Source organism: Balaenoptera musculus, chromosome 2 (genome assembly GCF_009873245.2).
Source record: "Balaenoptera musculus isolate JJ_BM4_2016_0621 chromosome 2, mBalMus1.pri.v3, whole genome shotgun sequence".
Classification (NCBI taxonomy): Eukaryota; Metazoa; Chordata; class Mammalia; order Artiodactyla; family Balaenopteridae; genus Balaenoptera; species Balaenoptera musculus.
Genome location: NC_045786.1, coordinates 83,312,491 through 83,335,198, shown reverse-complemented (window position 1 = coordinate 83,335,198; position 22,708 = coordinate 83,312,491). Strand labels below are relative to the sequence as shown.

The 22,708-nt window shown below is 35.8% G+C and overlaps 1 protein-coding gene across 4 annotated transcripts in view; it reads right to left on the bottom strand.

Moving 5' to 3' along the window:
- The window catches only part of FAM227B (family with sequence similarity 227 member B), a 268,773-nt gene that overhangs the window by 44,705 nt on the left and 201,360 nt on the right, over nucleotides 1-22,708 (bottom strand). For all 4 annotated transcript variants that reach the window (XM_036842850.1, XM_036842849.1, XM_036842847.1 and 1 more), the window contains exon 11: nucleotides 1,586-1,683. In XM_036842850.1, the coding sequence (XP_036698745.1) occupies nucleotides 1,586-1,683 (98 nt within the window). The remainder of the gene's footprint in view (nucleotides 1-1,585; nucleotides 1,684-22,708) is intronic.

The following is a 22,708-nucleotide window of genomic DNA, read 5'->3' as shown; positions in this document are numbered from 1 at the left end:
AGAAAACCACAGTACACAGATCCTTCTTCCTCTATGAGAAACCATGATTTTTTTTTTAAGCGTAGTTCAATCAGGCAAGAGCAGATTGAAAGCAGGGCTCCAGAATGAACGTAATACACAATTATTGTCTAATCAGCACAGAGTAGATTCCACATGTTTAAACAGCCCACGAATACAGTAGATTTTGGTGTCAACAACATTCTACTTTTGACATATACAGAGTTTACTGTTAAAAGTGATTCCCAAATCTTTTCAGAGGCCTCCAAGGCAAGGCTTTATTAACCTATACTTATGCAGTTGTAATTCTGGACCTCTATACTTTTTCCACAGTAATAGTTTATCTTCTAAGATCAGGCCTGTTACCCCAGCCTGTTGTAAACTTTTGGTCATCCAATATATTCATAGTTCTTCCAGGTTTTATGACTTCTACATGGCTAATGAAAAATGGCAAGCATATTTTTATCAAAGTTGTTGATAAAATATTGTGCATGAGACAGGGCCAATGATGCAGCAATACGGTGTACTGCCAAAGACATATCTGCAATTTGCTTTCTATCTTTTAATAGCGATATCTGAAAAAAGTTATTGTCAGTTACAAATCCATCTGTCCATATTTCTTCAACTTGTAAACAAACTATAAAAGACCATTTTTAGTGCTTGCTGAAGATCAGATATACAATTTCTATTACATTTCCTTGATTTCTAAATTTAGCAACCTTACCCTCCTCCTCTGCTCCCATGCACTCCCCTGCCTCCCGCCCCCTGCAGCCAAGATGGTGCAATATTGCCATCTACCCCAAATGGACTCCCAGAGTCGCCAGTTTCTATCCTAAGTACGGACATCCTTGGCAGCACTGTGAAGGTTGGAAGAGAGTCTATATACCTGGATTATTAAAGACCAGGAAATATATGAATACTGACTTTCAGAAAGTGGTTTTTGTATAGGCATAATATAAAATTTAAAATAACGGTCAGCCTTGACTAGATAATTCAGACAAAATTTTAACAAAAAAGACCGCAACAGATTTAAAACCCAATTGGCTAACAAGTTAAGAGATCAAATTCAGAAGTTCAAGCCAACGGTCTCATCAAATCTTGGCTAAAGCAACACAAGGTGGCAAATCCATAGGACCTCTGTTTGGGAGGCACCTTCAAAAATGTGGAGAAAGCAAGTATTCAAGACTTAACATCAAGAGTACCTACATATGGTCATTTATTCCGGGACCATGGTTTAAGAGGCGGGGACAGGTCAACCACTGTTGAAAACGCCATTGAAGTTTTCTCTGCAACTTTGACTCTTATTGAGATCAGAGCCATGTCTGTATGTCAACCCAAGGAGAAGCAGTGCCAGAAGTATGAGGAAAAGATAAACGCTATTCATTTTCCTTAGAGATGAGGATAGTTTCAGAAATAAATATGACTTTAATATTAAGATTAACCTCTCCAATAAATCTCTTCTGATTATTAATTTTTTTCTAAAATATATATCAAGAGTGTAATAACCAACATTGTCCATGTGAAACTGTTCAATTAATTAAACTGGAAATTAAAGAAGGACATTTTTTATAATTATTATACTCCAAACCTTTGTTGGTAGTCCTGATAATCTTGATTCTTCCTTGGATGCGGGCATTGTATATCCTTCTGGGTTCTTTAAAATTTTTGTCATATTGAAGTCTATATCTAAAACAGAAAATAAAATATTTTCTTAAATTCTTTCTTTCTTCACAAAAGGCATGATATCCCTTCTTTTTCCTAGCAATGCATCTTAAACATGCAGAGAGGTAAAAATGTATGAGAGAAGGTTAGGATATTGTTATAGCTTGCCCCAGTCAGAGGAAATGAATATTCCATCTCATTTTACCCAACAGGGCTTTAGAGTTTTCAAATTCATTCATGTACACTATTTCACATCATCCTCACAAACCATTTTATGAGCTAAGTAACATTTCCCACAATTTATAGATTAGAAAACTAAAGTTAAGGAAACTCTATGACTTTTTCTAAGAGTAAGTCTTGCTCTAAGGTGATAGTTGTTCACATCTCTGAATCTAATAAAAACCACTGAATTGTATTCTTTAAATGGGTGAATTGTATGGTATATGAACTACATCAATAAAGCTGTAATTAAAAAAAAAAAAACAGTACAGGAAGAGGATGCAGACCTAGGTCTTTTGCTTCTGATTTCAGAGCTCTTTCCATGACCCTCTAGTTAAATGCAATAGGAGGCTTTGGTCTCTGCATGTTAGAGTCTACCTTTTCCATATACTGACAACATACCCAGATAAGGAAAGACTTGGTAATTTTTCATTGCAACCAGTGTAAATATGCATGAGGGTACCCAGGGAGTCTTGTCTTAAAGGAGAACTATATGATTTAATCAGCCATGTCAGTCAGCCTAAAAGCATATGCTAATTATTAAGGATATCTTAACGTAGAGCAGAGAAAACAGGTGATCTGAGAATTTTGTACTAGATTCTGGCACTGACAATTATTACCAGTTACCAGGTAGACAAATCAGATCTACAGATTGTGATGTTGATGACAAACCTAGAAGAGTTGAAGAAAGTCACTTGAATTAATTTTTGACATTACCCATTAAAAGATATTAGATACTAGCCTGAAATACTTGAGGCAAATAGGCATTTATCTCTGGCAGAGATTAAAGAACTAGTTAGCAGGGAACCTATATTTTAAAATTTTGAGTGGAACCAAAGTTAGATTGAGTTGGGAGTTAGAATGGCAAGAAAGGTAATGAACCATATAAATTCTCTACTTTAAAACTTGCTCAAAAGCATACAACCCATTATGGAGAAGAATCTGACAATATCTACCAATAATACAGACATTTTTCTTTGACTCAGCAATCCCTCTCCTGAGAATATATTCTACAAAATCTCCTACATAAGCACAAAAAATATATGTACAGGTTTAATGATTATAGCATAATTTGTAAAATTTAGAGATTATAAACAACCTATGCATTTAGCAGTCAAGTACTGGTTGAAAAAACTATGGCACTCCTATTTGATGGAATACTATAAGCTGTAAAAAAAAAAAAAAAAAATGAGCAAGATCTCCATACAGATGTGAAGATATCTACAGGTCATATCATAAAGTGAGGAAAGCAAGTTGCAGAACAGTGAAGAGAGTATATTACTTGATTGAATATATACAATATATAAAATATACTACTCAGTGTAAATGGGAAAGAATGTATACGATGTATACAATATACTACATTCAGTGTAAAAGGGAAAGAATAAAAATAAGGCAAATATCTATTGTATTTGCCTTCATTTGTATAAAGAAACACTGAAAAGATAAATAAGAAATGAATAAAAATATTCTCTTTGGGAGGAATGATTAAAAACAAAACATGCTCAATTTTGAATCATTCTTAAATACATATTTAGGTGCTATTACTTAACTTCTAGTCACTATGAACAGATATGCTACTAATGACAAAAGGACCTCTACTTCATGTATACCATACCCACAATAAAAGCCTTAGAAGATTGCTTGAACTTTGTTGTAAAATTACTGTCAACAGATTAATATCAGGCAAAGATTCTAGGCTTGGAGTAACAGCAATAGACATAAAAAGTAAGAGATTAATGAAAAACACAAAGCAAAGAAATTTTAGAAGTGAAAGAGTCAAAGAAAAAAACCCTACGTAAAGGAAAAACCCCACCCTGATATGATAAGAGTAATAAGTAACCTTAAAATCACTGAATTTACTAGCTTTTTCCCCCCTGCATTCCTCTAGTTTGTTGATTTATTTTAGGTAAAAATATTAATTTTGTCCCTGATTATAGTTTTTATATCTCCTCTGTTCTCAGCATCTCTGAATGCTAGGGAAGGTCATCGGAAACACCGATATTGACTCCACTTGATAAAACTATGAGAAAGTATGTCTCAACTGTTCTTATTAAGTCTTTAGAAATTTCACTAGTGACAAAATATTCCAGTCTTACTACACCGATGCTGGAAAAATTTCATTTTCATAATTATCCCCTTTTTATTTTAGGGATATTACATCTCTTAAAAGGGAGACACTTATGCAAGTAAGTATGGTTACCTTTATCCACTTTTGTAGTTTTTATTCTAATAGTCTTTCTGAGATGCAAAAAACTCATATATCTTAGCAAAATTAAAGTTCATGCAGGCCATATATAATATTATATATCAATAAACTACAGAAACAGAAAAAATGTTAATTAGTTAAAAAATTAAATTAAAAAAAAAAAGATGCTCACTGAGGTCAGGAGAACAATGCATGAACAGAATGATAGTTTCAACAGAAATAGAAAATACAAGAAAGTACCAAACAGAAATCACAGAGCTGAAGAATACCTGCACTGAAAAATACATTACAGGGGATCAACAGCAGGTTAGAAGAAGCCAGAAAAAAGAATTAGCAAACTCAAACACAAGGCAATGGAATTCATCCAATCAAAGAAGTAAAAAGAAAAAAGATTTAAAAAGTGAAGATAGCTTCAGTGACTTGTGGGACAACATTAAACAGACCAACATTTGCATTATAGGGGTCCTAGAAGGAGAAGAGATAGAGAAAGGGGCAGAACATTTATTTGAAGAAATAATAGCTGAAAACTTCCCTAACCTGGGGAAGGAAATAGACATCCAGATCTAGGAAGCCTAGAGAGTTCCAAGTAAGATGAGCCAAAGAGACCCACACCAAGACACATTATAATTAAACTGTCATAACTTAAAGACAAGGAGAGAATCTTAAAAGCAGCAAGAGAAAAACAACTTGTTATGTGGAAAGGAACCCTCCATAAGACTATCAGCAGGTTTTTCAGCAGAAACTTTGCAGGTCAGAAGGAAGTGGCATAATATATTCAAAGTGTTGAAAACAAAACAAGACAAAACAAACAAACAAACAAAACCTACTAACCAAGAATTCTCTACTCAGACAAGTTGTCCTACAGAATTGAAGGAGAGATAAATAGTTTTCAAATAGTTTTCCAGACAAGCAAAAGGTGAAGGAATTTATGACCACTAAACTGGCCTTCCAAGAAATGCTGAAGGGACTTCTTTAAGCTGAAATGAAAGTGCTAATCAGAAATAGAAAAACATATGAAAGTACAAATCTCACTGGTAAAGGTAAACATATAGTAAAATTCAGAAAAATCTAATGTTATAAAGGTGATGAGTTAATCACTTATAATTCTAGTACAAAGGTTAAAAGAAAAAAGTAGTAAAAATAAATATAACTACCATAATTTGTTAATGAATATGCAAGATAAAAAGAAACTGTGACATCAAAAACTAAACAAGGGGGAGGAGTAAAAATGTAGAGCTTTAGAATGTGTTTGAACTTAACTTGTCAACTTAAAATAGACTGTTATAGATATATTATTTTACGTAAGCCTCATGGTAATCACAAAGCAAAACATTATAGTAGATACATAAAAGATAAAGAGAAAGGAATCTAAGCGTGCCACTAAAGATTATCACCAAATCACAAAGGAAGAGAGCAAGAGAAGAAGAAAGGAACAAAGGAATTTAAAAACAGCCAGAAAACAATTAACAAAATGGTAAAGAGTACATACATATCACTAATTACTTTAAATGTCAATGGACTAAGTTCCCCAATCAAAAGACACAGAGTGGCTAAACGGATTAAAAACAAAACAAAACAAAACAAAAAAAATAAGACCAATCTATACATTGCCTACAAGAGATTCACTTCACATGTAAGGAAACACACAGATAAAGTGAAGGCATGGAAATAGATATTCCATGCAAATGGAAACAAAAAGAAACTTGGATACCTACACTTTTATCAGGGAAAATAGACTTTAGGGCAAAGACTCTAAGAAATAAAGAAGGTCATTATATGATAAAGGAGTCATTTCAACAAGAGGATATAACATTTGTAAATATTTATGTTCTTAACATAGGCTCACCTAAATATATAAAGCAAATATTAATGGACTTAAAGGGAGAAATGGACAGCAATCCAATAATAGTAGGGGACTTTAATACCCCACTTTCATCAATGGATAGATCAGTCAGACAGAAAATCAGTAAGGAAACGTTCACCTAAACTACACATTAGAACAGAGGGACTTAACAGACATACATAGAACATTCTATCCAAAAGCAATAAAGTACACATTCTTCTAAGGCACACATGGAACACTCTCCAGGATAGATCATATATTAGGCCACAAAACATGTCTTAATAAATGTAAGAAGATTGAAGTCATATCAAACATCTTTTCTGATCACAATGGTGTGAAACTAGAAATCAATTACAAGAAGAAAACTGGAAATTTCATAAATATGTGGAGATTAAACAACATGCTACTGAACAACAAATGGGTCAAAGAAGACATAAAAAGAGAAATAAAAAATATATTGAGACAGATGAAAATGGAAATACAACAAACCACAACATATGCGATGTAGCAAAAGCAGTTCTAAGAGGGAAATTCATAGCAATAAATGCCTACCTTAAGGAACAAGAAGAATCTCAAATAAGCAAAATTAACTTACACCTCAAGAAACAAGAAAAAGAAGAACAAACTAATCCCAAAGTTAGTAGAAGGAAGGAAATAAAGATCACAGTGTAAATAATGGAAATAGAGACTAAAAAGACAATAAAAAAGATCAATGAAACTAAGAGCTGTTTTTTTGAAAAGATAAACAAAATTGACTAAGAAAAAAACAGAGAGGACTCAAGTCAGAAATGAAAGAGATGTTATAACTGGTACCATAGAAATACAAAGAATCATAAAACACTACTATGAACAACAAATGCCAACAAATTAGATAACCTAAAAGAAAACAATAATTTCCTAAAAACCTACAACTACCAAGACTGCTTTAAGAAGAACTAGATAGCCTGAAAAGACCAATAGCAAATTAGGAGATTAAAGTGGTAATTTAAAAAATCTCCCAACAAAGGAAAGCATAGGACGAGATAATGTCATGGCTGAATACTACCAAACATTAAATGAAAATTTATAACAATCCTTTAAAAGTCTTCCAAAAGGTAGAAGAAGAGGGAACACTTTCAACCTCATTTTATGAGGTCAGCATTACCCTGATACCAAAGCCAGACAAAGACAACAGAAGAAAACTATAAGCCAATATCTCTGATGAACCTAGATGCAAAATTTCTAAATAAAATACTAGCAAACAAAGTTCAACAACACATCAAAAAGACTAGACACCATGATCAAGTCAGATCCGTACCTGTGACGCAAGTTTGGCTTATTATAAGCAAATCAATTAATGTGTTATACCACATGAGCAGAATTAAAGATAAAAACCACACAATCATCTCAATAGACGCTGAGAAAGTATTTGACAAAGTTCAACATTTATTCACAATAAAAACTCTCATAAACAGGTATAGAAGGAAATTTCCTCAACAGAAATAGAAAAAATAATTCTAAAATTCTTATGGAACCACAAAAGACTCCAAACAGCCAAAGCATTCTTGGGAAAGAACAAAGTTGGAGGCATCACCACATTTCCTGATTTCAAATTATATTACAAAGCTATAGTAATCAAAACAGTATGGTACTGGATTTAAAACAGATATATAGACTGATGGAACAGAACAGAGAGCCCCAAAATAAACCCAATAATATGTAGTTAACTAATTTTTGACAAACACACCAAGAATACACAATGGAGAAAAGATAGTCTGTTCAAAAAATGGTGTTGGAATGGCTGGATAGCCACATGCAAAAGAATGAGATTCGACCTTTATCTTACACCATATATGAAAGTCAACTGAAAATGAATTTAAGACTTAAACGTAAGACTCAAAACTGTAAAGCTCTTAGAAGAAAACATAGGAAAAAAGCTCCTTAATAATGGCCTTGGCAATGAATTTTTTGGATATGACAATAAAAGCTAAGCAACAAAAGCAAAAATAAACAAGTGGGACTATATCAAAAAAAGCTCCTGCACAGAAAGGGAAGCAGTTAATTAAATGAAAAGGCAACTTATGGGTTGAAAGAAAATATCTACAAACCATACATCTAATAAGGGTTTAATGTCCAGAATATATAAATAATTCCTACAAATCAATAGCAACAAGAAAATCCAATTAAAAAATGGGCAAAGGACCAAAGTAGATATTTTTTTAACGAAGACATACAAATGGCCAACAGGCATATGAAAACGTGCTCAACATCACCAATTATCAGTAAACGCAAATCAGAACCACAATGAGATATCAACTCACACTTATTCAGATAGCCATTATCAAAAAGATAACAAGTGTTGGTGAGCATGTGGAGTAAAGGGAACTCTTGTACCTTGGTGGGAATGTACATTGGTTCAGGCTTTGGAAAACAGTATGGAGGTTCCCCCATGACCCCCACCAAAAAAAACACTTTCATATAATCCAGCAATTCCTCTTCTGGGTATATATCCAAAAGAAATGAAATCATTACCTCAAAAAGATATCTGCACTCTCATGTCACTGCAAAATTATTCACAGTAGTCAAGGTATGGGAACAACCTAAGTGTATGTTGATGGATAAATGGATATAGAAATTGTAATACACGCACACAGTGGACAATTATTTAACATTTAACAGCCAACTTAACAAAGGACATCCTATTCACACTCTTCACAGAGTCCACGAGATAAAAAAGAACAATTTCTGTGAAGATTTCCAGCTCTTCTTGGCACTCGGGTCAGATGGCGCTGTCTTTTTTATGGAGGCCTTGCAGAAAAACCCACTCTATGAAGCAGTTGATAGAAGTTTTGAGGATACCTTTATCATAAGGATAAGGAGATTCACAACCTTTTAAAAATAGCAATCTTAGGTTCATGCTAAACACAATGAATAGCAAAGCATCATTCAGCTCAAGCACTTCGAAGGATTCCATTATTATGTAATTTGAGCACTCCAACAAAAAAACTGTTGAAGGATTCAGTTAAATGTGGAATATAAAACAGCCAAAATGAACAAGAAGAAAATATAAGGATAAGTGGTATAGAAGGCTACAAAAGAAGAGATTATTGAATAAAAAAACTAATATATTTTATTGTGTAAAAATTCAAAGCTCCTGCTAGCTAAAAAGTACCACAAATGAAAAACTGGGAGACCTTTTTCTAATAGAATGACAGATGAAACAAAAACCTCAGTAGAAAACTGGATGAAGGACATAACAGGTAAATCACAAAACAGAATAAAATTGGCAGGTAATCTTTCTTTAAAAAGTTCAGGGACATCCCTGGTGGTCCAGTGGCTAAGACTCCACACGCCCAATGCAGGGGGCCCGGGTTTGATCCCTGGTCAGGGAACTAGATCCCACATGCTGCAACTAAGTGTTCGCCTGCCACAACTAAAGATTCCGCATGCCACAACGAAGATCTCGCACGCGGCAAAGAAGATCCTGCATGCTGCAAGTAAGACCCAACGCAGCCAAATAAATAAATAAATAAATAAATACTTTTTGAAAGTTCAATTTTGTCAGTAAACAAAGAAATTAAAACACCACTGATATATCCTTTTTTTAATTGAAAAAAAAGAAAGAAAAAGAATGACAATGCACAATGTTGTTAACTCATATGTAATCTTATGTGCTAATGACAGGCCATAGTCTTCCCTACTAGTTACCACACTCCTCCAAATCCAGGGGACATCTGGATTTGAATGAGGGGGTGGCAACCTCTGTTTCTTGGTCTCTTTAACTCCACAACCTCTTCCTCACTGGACTGGAGGGGAAGAGAAGTACTCCCATACTTTCCTCCTAGGAAATTCTTTTGTTTCTTCAAATTTCTTCCTCACCATCTTTTATAACAGGCTGAAGGTAGGCTCATGTCCTGCAAGATAGTCCATGACCTTTCTTTGGGATATACTTACTGATGTCATCAGCCTTTATGACCTCAGAGGAAATGAAGACAGAAACAGTCTCATTTTAACATTCCATTACATAGTTTGAGTGGATTTGTGTTACAACCAAAAGCACTTTGACTAGGACACTTGTATTAAGTCCTCAGTTTCTCAAGGGTAGTTTACTTGGATTGGGCACAGTTAGCAAAAACTACTACATACTAAAATTATCACTTATCTTACCCATATTCATTCATTTCACAAATGTCCACTGAGTTTAAATTACATATTTGATGCCTGGGATACAAAGATGAAAAAAGACAGGGCTCACTAAGCAGCGGAGGCGGAAATAAGTCTGAGACATATTGTCATGGAATTGCAATGCAATGTGATAGTGGTATAGTAGAAGAAAAGATGGAAATGCCACAAGAACACAGCTATCCTCTCAGTTGCAGATCAACTGGGAATTCCAAAGAATTGGGAAACTTTTTTTTGTTTCCCACCTGCTGAATTACTTGAACAGTCACATTACACCAGATTGGCCTTGTGTTTATTCCAAAACTCAAAGTATAAGGAAAGTATAAGGAAACTGCGGTGTAAAGAAACTGTGGTATAAAGATGCCTTTTAAACTGTTCTGCTCTGACTAATAATAGTTTAGGTTGTGGATACAAGATTTAAAACAATAAGATAATAATACATATTGAAGGGTTAATATTTTTCTTAAATCTTTCTTATTTAATTTTCTTGTGTTTTATACAAACTCTATAGTTACTTTGAAAGGATTTTCCTTTAATTTTTTTTTATTGAAGTATAGTTGATTTACAATGTTTCAGGAGTACAGCAAAGTGATTCAGTTATACATACATATATATGTATATATATCAATTTTTTCCAGATTCTTTTGCATTATAGGTTATTATAAGATATTAAATATAGTTCCCTGTGCTATACAGTAGGTCCTTGTTGCTTATCTATTTTATATATAGTAGTGTGCATCATCTGTTATTCCCAAATTCCAAATTTATCCTCCCCCATTTTTCTCCTTTGGTAACCATAAGTTTGTTTTCTATGTCTGTGAGTCTATTTCTGCTTTGTAAATAAGTTGATTTGTATCATTTTTTTAGACTTATCATATAAGTGATATCACATGATATTTGTCTTTCTCTGACTTACTTCATTTAGTATGATAAACTCTAGGTGCATCCATGTTGCTGCAAATGGCATTATTTCATTCTTTTTGACGGCTGACTAATATTCCATTATACACAAACACACACACACACACACACACACACACACACACATCTGCTTTATCCATTCATCTGTCAATGGAGATTTAGGTTGCTTCCAAGTCTTGGGTATTGTAAAGTGCTACAGTGAACATTGGGGTGCATGCATCTTTTCAAATTAGAGTTTTCTCCGGACATACGCCCAGTAGTGGGATTGCTGGATCATATGATAGTTATATTTTTAGTTTCTTAAGGAAACTCCATACTGTTCTCCATAGTGGCTGTATCAATTTACATTCCCACCAACCGTGTAGGAGGGTTCCCTTTTCTCCACACCCTTTCCAGCATTTATTGCTTGTAGACTTTTTGATGACAGCCATTCTGACCGGTGTGAGGTGATACCTCATTGTAGTTTTGATTTGCATTTCTCTGATAATTAGTGATGCTGAGCATCTTTTCATGGGCTTGGTCATTTGTATGTCAGATTCTTCTGTACGTCAAATTCTTCTTTGGAGAAATGTCTATGTAGATTTTCTGCCCAGTTTTTGATTAGGTAGTTCGTTTTTTTGATACAGAGCTGCATGAGCTGTCTGTATATTTTGGAGATTAATCCCTTGTCAGTCACTTCATTTGCAAGTATTTGCTCCCATTCTCTGCATTGTCTTTTTGTTTTGTTTATGGTTTCCTTTTCTGTGCAAAAGCATTTAAGTTTAATTAGGTCCCATTTGTTTATTTTTGTTTTTATTGTCATTACTCTAGGAGGTGGATCAAAAAAGATATTGCTGTGATTTATGTCAAAGAGTGTTCTGCCTATGTTTGCCTCTAAGAGTTTTATAGTGTCTGGCATTACATTTAGGTCTTTGATCCATTTTGAGTTTATTTTTTTGCATGGTGTTAGAGAATGTTCTAATTTCATTCTTTTACATGCAGTTGTCCAGTTTTCGCAGCACCACTTATTGAAGAGGCTGCCTTTTCTCCATTGTATATTCTTGCCTCCTTTGTCATAGATTAATTGACAATAAGTGCATGGGTTTATCTCTGTGCTATCTATCCTGTTCCATTGATCTATATTTCTGTTTTTGTACCAGTACCATATTGTTTCGATGACTGTAGCTTTGCAGTATAGTCTGAAGTCAGGGAGCCTGATTCCTCCAGCTTCGTTTTTCTTTCTCAAGATTATTTTGGCTATTTGGGGTCTTTTGTGTTTCCATACAAATTAAAAACTTTTTTGTTCTAGTTCTGTGAAAAATGCCATTGGTAATTTGATAGGGATTGTACTGAATGTGTAGATTGCCTTGGGTAGTATGGTCATTTTAACATTGATTCTTCCAATCCAAGAACATGGTGTACCTTTCATCTGTTTGTGTGGTCTTCAATTTCTTTCATCAGCATCTTACAGTTTTCAGAGTACAGGTCTTTTGCCTCCTTAGGTAGGTTTATTCTTAGGTATTTTATTCTTTTTGATGTGATGGTAAGTGAGATTGTTTCTTTAATTTCTCTTTTGGGTCTTTCATTGTTAGTGTATAGAAATGCAACAGATTTCTGTCTATTAGTTTTGTATCCTGCAACGTTACCAAATTCATTGATGAGCTCTAGTAGTTTTCTGATAGCATCTTTAGGATTTTCTATGTATAGTATCATGTCACCTGCAAACAGTGCCAGTTTTATTTTTTCTTTTCCAATTTGGATTCCTTTTATTTCTTTTTCTTCTCTGATTGCCATGGCTAGGACTTCCAATACTATGTTGAATAAAAGTGGTGAGAGTGAACATCCTCACTTTGTTCCTGACGTTAGAGGAAATGCTTTCAGCTGTTCACCACTGAGTATGATGTTAGTTGTGAGTTTGTCATATATGGCGTTTATTATGTTGAGGTATGTTCCCTCTACACCCACTTTCTGGAGAGTTTTTATCATAAACGGATGTTGAATTTTATCAAAAGCTTTTTTTGCATCTATTGAGATGATCATACGTTTTTTATTCTTCAGTTTGTTAATGTGGTGTTTCACATTGATTGATTTGTGGATATTGAAAAGTTCTTGCATCCCTGGGATAAATCCCACTTGATAATGGAGTATGATCCTTTTAATGTACTGTTGGATTCAGTTTGCTAGTATTCCATTGAAGATTTTTGCATCTATGTTCATCAGTGATATTGCCTGTAATTTTCTTTTTTTGTGGTATCTTTGTCTGATTTTGGTATCAGGGTGATGGTGGCCTCACAGAATGAGTTCAGAAGTGTTCCTTCCTCTCCATGTTTTGAAATAGTTTCAGAAGAATGGGTATTAACTCTTCTTTAAATGTTTGATAGAATTCACCTGTGAAGCCATCTGGTCTTTTGTTTTTGGGAGTTTTAAAATTACTAATTCAATTTCAGAACTGGTAATTGGTCTACTAATATTTTCTATTTCTTCCTGGTTCAGTTTTAGGAGGTTGTACCTTTCTAAGAATTTGTCCATTTCTTCCAGGTTGTCCATTTTATTGGCATATAGTTGCTTGTAGTAGTCTCTTATAATCCTTTGTATTTCTGTGGTGTCAGTTGTAACTTCTCCTTTTTCATTTCAAATTTTATTGATTTGGGCCCTCTCCCTTTTTTTCTTGATGAGTCTGACTAAAGTTTTATCAATTTTATTTATCTTTTAAAAGAACCAGCTTTTAGTTTCATTCATCTTCTCTATTATTTTTTGTCTCTATTTCATTTATTTCTGCTCTGATCTTTATGATCTCTTTCCTTCTATGAAACTTTGGGTTTTGCTTGCTATTTTTCTCTAGTTGCTTTAGGTGTAAGGTTAGGTTGTTTATTTGAGATTTTTATTGTTTCCTGATGTAAGACTGTATTGCTATAAACTTCTCTCTTAGAACTGCTTTTGCTGTGTTCCATAGGTTTTGGATCATCATGTTTTCATTTTAATTTGTCTCTAGGTATTTTTTGATTTACTCTTAGATTTCTTCAGTGATTCATTGATTGTTTAGTAGCACATTTTTTAGCCTCCACGTGTTTTTTGCAGTTTTTTTTCTTGTAGTTGATTTCTAGTCTCAAAGCATTTGGGTTGGAAAATATGCTTGATATGATTTCAATTTTCTTAAATTTACCAAGGCTTTTTTGTGGCCCAGCATGTGATCTATCCTGGACAATGCTCCATGTGAACTTGAAAAGGATATGTATTCAGCTGTTTTGGGGTGTATTGCTCTATAAATATTCTTTAGTCCATTTGGTCTAATGTGTTATTTAAGGCCTGTGTTTCCTTATTGATTTTCTGTCTGGATGATCTGTCCACTGAGGTAAGTGGGTGTTAAAGTCCCCCACTATTATTGTGTTGCTGTAAATTTGTCCTTTTATGTCTGTTAATATTTGCCTTATATATTGAGGTGCTCCTATGTTGGGTGCATATATATTTATAGTTGTTATATCTTCTTCTTGGATTGATCCCTTCATCCTTAGGTAATATCCTTGTCTCTTGTAACAGTCTTTATTTTAAAGTGTACTTTGTCTGATATAAGTATTGCTACTCCAGCTTTCTTTTGATTTCCATTTGTGTGGAATGCCTTTTTGCATCCCCTCACTTTCAGTCTGTATGTGTCTCTAGATCTGAAGTGAGTCTCCTGTAGGCAGCAAATATACAAGTCTTGTTTTTGTATCCATTCAGTCAGTCTGCGTCTTTTGGTTGGATCATTTAGTCCGTTTACATTTAAGGAAATTATCCATATGTATTTTCTTATTGCCATTTTGTTGTTTTGGATTTTTTTTAGGTCTTTTTTCCCTTTCTTCTTCTCTTCTCTTCTGGTTTGATGACTATCTTTAGTGTTTTGTTTGGATTTCTCTTCCTTTTTTTGTGTATATATCTATTATAGATTTTTGGTTTGCACTTACCCTGAGGCTCTTGTAGAGCAGTCTATATATATACGTGATCATTCTAAGTTGCTGATCTCTTAATTTCCAATACATTTTAAATACCTTGCACTTGTACTCTCCTCTCCTCACAATTTCTGTTTTTATTATCATATTTTACATGTCATTGTTTTGTGTATCCCTTAACTGCTTATTGTGGATACAGATGATTTTACTACTTTTGTCTTTTATCCTCCCTATTAGCTTTCTTTGTGGATGATTTCCTACCTTTACTGTATGTTTGCTTTTACTGGTGAGCTTTTACGTTTTGTAATTTTCTTATTTCTATTTGATGCCTTTTCTATTTTACCCAGAGAATTTCCTTTAACATTTGTTGTAAAACTGGTTTGGTGGTGCTGAATTCTTTTAACTTTTGCTTGTCAGTAAATCTTTTGATTTCTCCATCAAATCTGAATGAGAGGGCCTTCCCTGATGGCACAGTGGTTAAGAATCTGCCTGCCGGGCTTCCCTGGTGGCGCAGTGGTTGAGAATCTGCCTGCCAATGCAGGGGACACGGGTTCGAGCCCTGGTCTGGGAGGATCCCACATGCCGTGGAGCAGCTAGGCCCGTGAGCCACAATTGCTGAGCCTGCGCGTCTGGAGCCTGTGCTCCGCAACAAGAGAGGCCGCGATAGTGAGAGGCCCGCGCACCGCGATGAAGAGTGGCCCCCGCTTGCCGCAACTGGAGAGAGCCCTGGCACAGAAACGAAGACCCAACACAGCCATAAATAAATTAAATAAATAAATAAATAAAAATTAAAAAAAAAAAAAAAAAAAAAAAAAAAAAAAAAAAAAAAAAAAAAAAAAAAAAAAAAAAGAATCTGCCTGCCAATGCAGGGGACACGGGTTCGAGCCCTGGTCCAGGAAGATCCCACATGCCACGGAGCAACTAAGCCCATGCACCACAACTACTGAGCCTGAGCTCTAGAGCCCATGAGCCACTACTACTGAGCCCATGCGCCACAGCTACTGAAGCCTGCACGCCTAGAGTCCATGCTCCACAACAAGAGAAGCCACCACAATCAGAAGCCTGTGCAATGCAATGAAGAGTAGCCCCAGCTCGCCGCAATGAGAGAAAACTCGTGCGCAGCAACGAAGACCCAACACAGCCAATAAATAAATTAAATAAAATAAATTAATAAAAAAAGAATCTGAATGAGAGCTTTGCTGTGTAGAGTATTCTTGGTCGTAGGTTTTCCCTTTTATCACTTTAAATATATTGTGCCACTCCCTTCTGGCCTGCAGAGTTTCTGCTGAAAAATTAGGTGATAACCTTATGGAGATTGCCTTGTATATTATTTGTTGCTTTTCCCTTGTTGCTTTTAGTATTCTCCCTTTAATTTTTTTTTCATTTTGATTACAATGTGTCTTGGTGCATTCCTCTTTGCATTAATCCTGTATGGGGCTCTGTGGGCTTCCTGGATTTGGGTGACTATTTCCTTTCCAAGGTTAGGGAGATTTTCAGCTATTACCTCTTCAAATATTTTCTCTGGCCTGTTCTCTCTCTCTTCTCCTTCTCAGACCCCTATAATGCACATATTAGTGCACTTGATGTTGTTCCATAGGTCTCTTAAGCTGTCCTCATTTCTTTTCATTCTTTTGTCTTTTTTCTCTTCAGCAGCAGTGATTTCCACTACTCTGTCTTCCAGCTCACTGATCCTTTCTTCTAAATCATTTAGTCTATGATTTATTCCTTCTAGTGTGTTTTTCATTTCAGTTATTGTATTCTTCATCTCTGTTTGGTTGTTCTTTATATTTTCTAACTCTTTGTTAAAAATTTCTAACTTCTTGCTCTCTGCATCCATTCTCCTCCCAAGTTCTTTGCTCATCTTTATGATCATTATACTGAACTCTTTCTCAGGTAGATTGCCTATCTTCACTTCACTTAGTTCTTCTTCTGGGGTTTTATCTTTTTCCTTCATCTGAAACATTCCTATGCTGCCTCATTTTGTCTAAGTTGCTATTTGTATTTTTATGTATGTGGTAGGTTATGTTTCTTGACCTTGCAGAAGAGGCCCTCTGTAGGAGGCATCCTATGTATCCCAGCAGTGCACTCCCCTCTTGTCACCCAAGCTATATGCTCTAAGGATTCAACCTAAGAGGGCTACATGGGTCCTTCTGTTGTGATGGGATAACTATGTGGGTGGTCTGGCAGGCCGCTAGTCTGGTTGGTTGCCAGGACCTGCCTTGTTGGGATGCTGCTGGCTGCTCTTTAGCAAGCCCTGTTCATGACGTGGCTGGTTGTGGAATTCTAGGGGTCCCTGGAGCTAGTGGTGGCTCACTGATAGGCAGAATCAGGGTCCTGAAGACTCTGGGGCTGTTGCCCACCTCCTGGCAGGTATAGCTAGATCCTGGGCTACTCCTGGTCTATCGGCAGGCAGAGCTGGTTTCTGGACTCTGGCTGCAGAGCCCAAGGATCCCAGAGCTCATTTCAGATCATTGGTGGGATGGAGGTGTTGGCCCCTGACACAGTTGGGTATGGGGTCTGAAGTGTCCTGAAGGTTGTGCTGGTTTGCTAGTGGGATGGGCCAGTTTCCAGCTGGTCCCAGGGAAGGGTCTGAACTGTGTTGTGGGATTGTAGTTTTCTTGTTGCTGGTGTCTGTCCCCTGGTGGATGAGCCTGGTCTAGAGGCTTGGTTTAGCTTCCTAGTGGGAGGGGCTGGTGCCTGTTCACTGGTAGGTAGCACTGGGTCTACCCACGGGCCAAGACCCTCTGGTGGACTGGGCAGTGTCTAGGGGCAGGTGCAGAAGAAGTTCTGGGCTCCATGGTCTTTAGGCAGCCTATTTGCTGATGGGTGGGGCTGTGTCCCTGCCCAGTTAGTTGTTTGGCCTGAGGCATCCCAGCTCTGGAGCCTGCAGGCTGCTGCGTGGGGCCAGGTCTTCAAGCTAATGAGCCAAGCTATCAGTTACCAATAATGCTCCTCAATATGTCTGCCACCAGTGTCTATGTACCCAGGGTGAGACAAAGCTGCCCTCCCCACCCCCACTTCCCCAGGAGACTCTCCAAGACCAGCAGGTAGGTCTGGCCCAGGTTCCTATCAAATTACTCCTTTTCCCTTGAGTCCTGTTGTGCATGAGATATTGTGTGTTCCCTTTAAGAGTGAAGTCTTTATTTTTCCACAGTCCTGTGGGGCTCCTGCAATTAATCCCCACTGGCCTTCAAAGCCAAATAATCTGGGGGCTCATCTTCCCAGTGCCAGACCCCTTGACTGGGTAGTCTGATGTAGGGCTCAGAACTCTTGCTCTTGTGGGAGAACCGTTGCAATTTAATTATTCTCCAGTCTGTGGGTCACCCATCCAGGAGGTAGGGTATTTGATTATATTGCATGTTCACCCTTCCTATCAGTCACATTGTGGTTCCTTCTTTATGTTTTTAGCTGTAGAAGATCTTTTCTGGTAAGTTCTAGTCTTTTTCACTGATGGTTGTTCTGCAGATAGTTGTGATTTTGGTGTGCTTGTGAGAGGAGCTGAGTTCAGGGTCTTTTTATTGTGCCATCTTGGCTGCTCTCCATAGGATGTTTTTTATTTATTGGAATACACCTTTATTAGGACAATATTTTACATGTATTATTCTATAAATATTTTTCTACTTTTTGGACCACGGCTCTTGTGTTTATTTTAAAAATATCACAGCTATACTCATGGTGAATATTCTACCAATGGCAGAGAATTTCAAGACCCTGACTTTCCTCCAAAAATTGCTCTAAAAGTATTTAAGCCATCTCTGCAGGTATGTCCCAAGACAATTCCAGTCGGAATTTGGGAGACTTCTCAAGGTATTCTCCCCTCCTATTCACTAGAAGAGTGGATCTAACTCCCACTTGACCAATAGTTTAAAGTACGTGCATGTGAACTTAATCTGCATTCCTGAAGCAGAGTAGTGTATTAGTTAAGCCTTGGAGTCAGATGGACACAGATTTAAACACCAGCTCTGCCATTTGCAGACTAAGTGACCTTGGGCAAATTAATTTAAGTTTCAGTTTCTTCAAATATAATTTGGAGATGATAATAATGATTAACTTATAGACTTGTTAACTGGATAAAAATGAGATCATATATGTAAATCACAGTACCTGGCATTCTGTAAAGGTTATGTAAATTTAGACGATATTGTTATTAACATCATTTCTTAAGGAGTATAAATTCAAACTCACTATTACTTCATTCTTGTAAAAGCTTTGTTGAGAGAAAATACTGAAAATATTGAGGAGTGATTGAGTTTTATCTGTTCCTTTAGAAAATCAGACATATTCTTGAATTGAGGTAGAGCAACAAAGAGATATGTATTAGAACTGAATTTTCTTGGCCACTTGTAGATCCATTTTTACCAGACTGTACTTTGTCTTCATGCCCTTGGTCAACATAGTGCAATGTTATAGACTCAAATATGGTTGGTTACTATATCAACATCATTCATTGCATTACACAGAGCTTCTCTAGGGAGAGCATGTTAATTGAGCTGTTCAGAAGTATTCACCTTTTCATCCTTTCAAGGCTCATAGTAGGACTAAATATCTACCCTCTTTGAAGATAATTATGGAATTTGCAGCTTGCTCTGGGCAATGAAATAATGAATTTGACTACAACTGTATATGAAATCTCCAGTGACCCACGTTCCAGTTGAGTCTAAACTTCCTTATTTGTTTAAGTGAGGTCTTTAAGACATTTTTTAGTTTGTTCAAATTATGTTTCCTATTTTAAATTATATGAATTAAGGCATGAAAGGATAGATTAATCTATCTCCATAAAGTGGGAAAAAATGTGATTTCTTAAACCTAAATCTATTTTCCATTTATTCATTTATTCATGCATTGCTTCAAGAAATATTTTTTGCAGACTGTGAAAAACACTACAAATTTCAAGAGAGGTTGAAAGGATACAGTGGCTGACTTTAGTAACCAATTATAATCAGATAGGTTGATAAAACATATGCAGGTAATACTTGTGAACAATCTAACATCCATTGAAAAGTTAATACAAGATAAAGAGGCAAATAGATTGTATCAGAAATAAAACTTTAAGGATGAAACCGAGACTGTTTGTGGGATGAGGTAATCAGAGAAGGCTCACTTAAAAACTGATCAGATTTGCAGGAGTTCAGACATGGAAAAAGAATTCAGGCCAATGGAGTGTACATAGGGGTGAGGTTGGCTAACAAGGCATTTGAGCAGGACCTTGAGAAGACCACCCTGGTTGCAGGAAAGGGTTACCTTAGGGAATGTTTTAAGCATACGAAGAAGAAAAAGAACAACGGAGATTAAGATGAAGTGGTTATGCTAGTGTAAGCAGATTTTTACTATGTGTCTGTCAGGAAGTAATACATTGAACTCAAATCTTTGAGGATGACTGAAATAACTGATGGGTAATTATGAGTTCATTTAAATATTATAGTTGCTTAACAAATGATGTGAGTGATGTGGTTTTACCCCTTAAGTCATAAACTTGTTAATGAACCTAATTATTTCAAATTATCATAAATTTCATAAATGAACCAGGAATGAAACAACCAACACTACCAGTATGAAAATCATGGAGAAAAGAGAAGCCAAGGAATGCACTGTTACCTGTTACCATAAAGGAATAAAGTACAGTATTGTTAGTTAAAAATTCAACACATTGAAATAATAAAATCAAAGTGGTAAAGAATTCACACTTTGGTGAGGTCAGTGTTATGTATGACATATGAGATACATATGCTTCTTTCAAAATGTGGGTGGAGAGGTCAAATGTAGCAGGGAGAAAACTTTTGCAAGAGCTCATTGTGTTTTCCTCTTAGTGTACATGTTAAATGAAGGGTGCTGTGGTTCACCCATATCATTTCCTCTTTGTTTGGAGCCATTGTGCTCTAATGGGAAAAATGCTAGCAGAAGTATCAGTGACGCAGTGTCAGTTACCCACCCTTTCACCAAAATCTTTCCATCAGAATAGTTACTGTAAGTTAGACTTCTGTACTAAACAAAGAAACTAGCATTTTATTCCATTATTAAAAAAAAAAAAAATTCTAGGCTCTCAAACCTCTTCCATGGGTGGATTCTCAATATTCACCACTAACAATACACCTTGAAGTAAGTTCATATTGCAAGATCAAATTTGCAAAATTTAGTTCTGCTTTTAATTAAACCAAGATTTCTCTGTGAATGAGAAATTAATAGTTAAAATGAATGATTAGAATAATAACTGGCTCTTCTAAGGCTGGTAATCCCAAATTCTTTGATCTGCTACCACTAAGCTCCTATCCTGACTGCTGAGACTAACTGAATCCAAACTTAATCAAATCAATCATACCAAAAGAAGGGACACTATCAGAAGTTTCATTTTAAGACCACAAAACACTAATAGAATTTATGGAAGGTTTGAATTAGTTAGTACCTTGGGAAGACCTGTCATTCTTAATAAAATTTTCTTAGAGAGAAAGACTGAGTGCTACTACAATATGGTCTAAGAACTAATTGTATTTTGAAGTAATTGATACCACTATATTACAGTGGAAAGTCCATGGGAAAGAACAGAATGGCCTACATAGCAGTGTTCTTCAAATATTGAAGGAAATAAGAAACACCTGGGAATCTTTTACAAATGCAGATTTTGATTTGTTATTAGGTCTGGGGCCTAATAACATCACAGGTGTTGGTGATGCTACACCATGATCCATGGAGTTGTCTTTTGAGTAATAAGGTAACATAACATAGGTAACATAGTGCTGCAACAATTACTAATTATGTGACTTTGAACCTGTGTTCTCAGCTGTAAAGTGGTACCATGAACACCAATCTCACAGGAATCACTAGAGGAGTAAGTGAAATTATGTTTGTGAAGTGCTTGGCAAAGTTCACCTTAGAAAGGAGCACAGAAGGGAAAGCAGAGGATACGGGAAATCATGTTGGTATTTGGGTAGATGTAGTGCTGGGAGTTCGTGGAAGTTCTCATTGCTTTAATTTTCTCATTGAGGTAGGAAGCAAAATCACTATCTGAGATTGAGGATAGGGGAAGTTGTGTTGGAGATATGAAGAGAAAAAAGGTGGAAATAGTTGTCTTCGTGAGTGGTAGAAATAAAGGACTAGGGAAAACTATTTGCCTGACAGAAGGTCAGTTTGAGTTATGTACTTATGAATTAAAAATGAGACTAGTTAGCATGGTTGAATGCTTTCTCTATGTAAATTTAGCTGCACACTTTCAGATGTGGGAAAGGTGGAGAATTATTTTTAATTATTTTAATTACTTTTAATTAGTTACTTGGCAAATTGTAAAAGGAGTTGAAGATGAATGCAAAGAAGTAACTATAACTATTGACCACAGTATTTAGTTAGGTAAGAAGGGAAGAAAGGACATCAGTGGGGTGAGGGACAGTGGAAAAGTTAATAGGACCTAAATATTGTTGAGATTTCATTTTTGACTTAGCACGTGGAAAATTTTTGGAAATGTTCCATGTGTACCTACACTTGAATGTAAAGTCTTGATTTGTTGCATGCACCCTCTGTCTCTCTCTCTCCCACACATACACACACACACACACACACACGTCATAATCACAAATGTTTTCCTGATATTATCTGCTAATTCTTTTTGTCAGATTTAGCTATTATTATCTAAGAAGGGAGGATTAAAGTATTATGGATTTTAAATGAAAAACTGTGAGTTTGTCCTTGAGATCGTCTGAACATTTTTGCTTTATATATTTCTAGGCAATGTTTTTGGTACATACATCTTCACACTTATTATACCTTCTGTTGGATTGTTTATCAGTAGGTAGTCTATTCCTT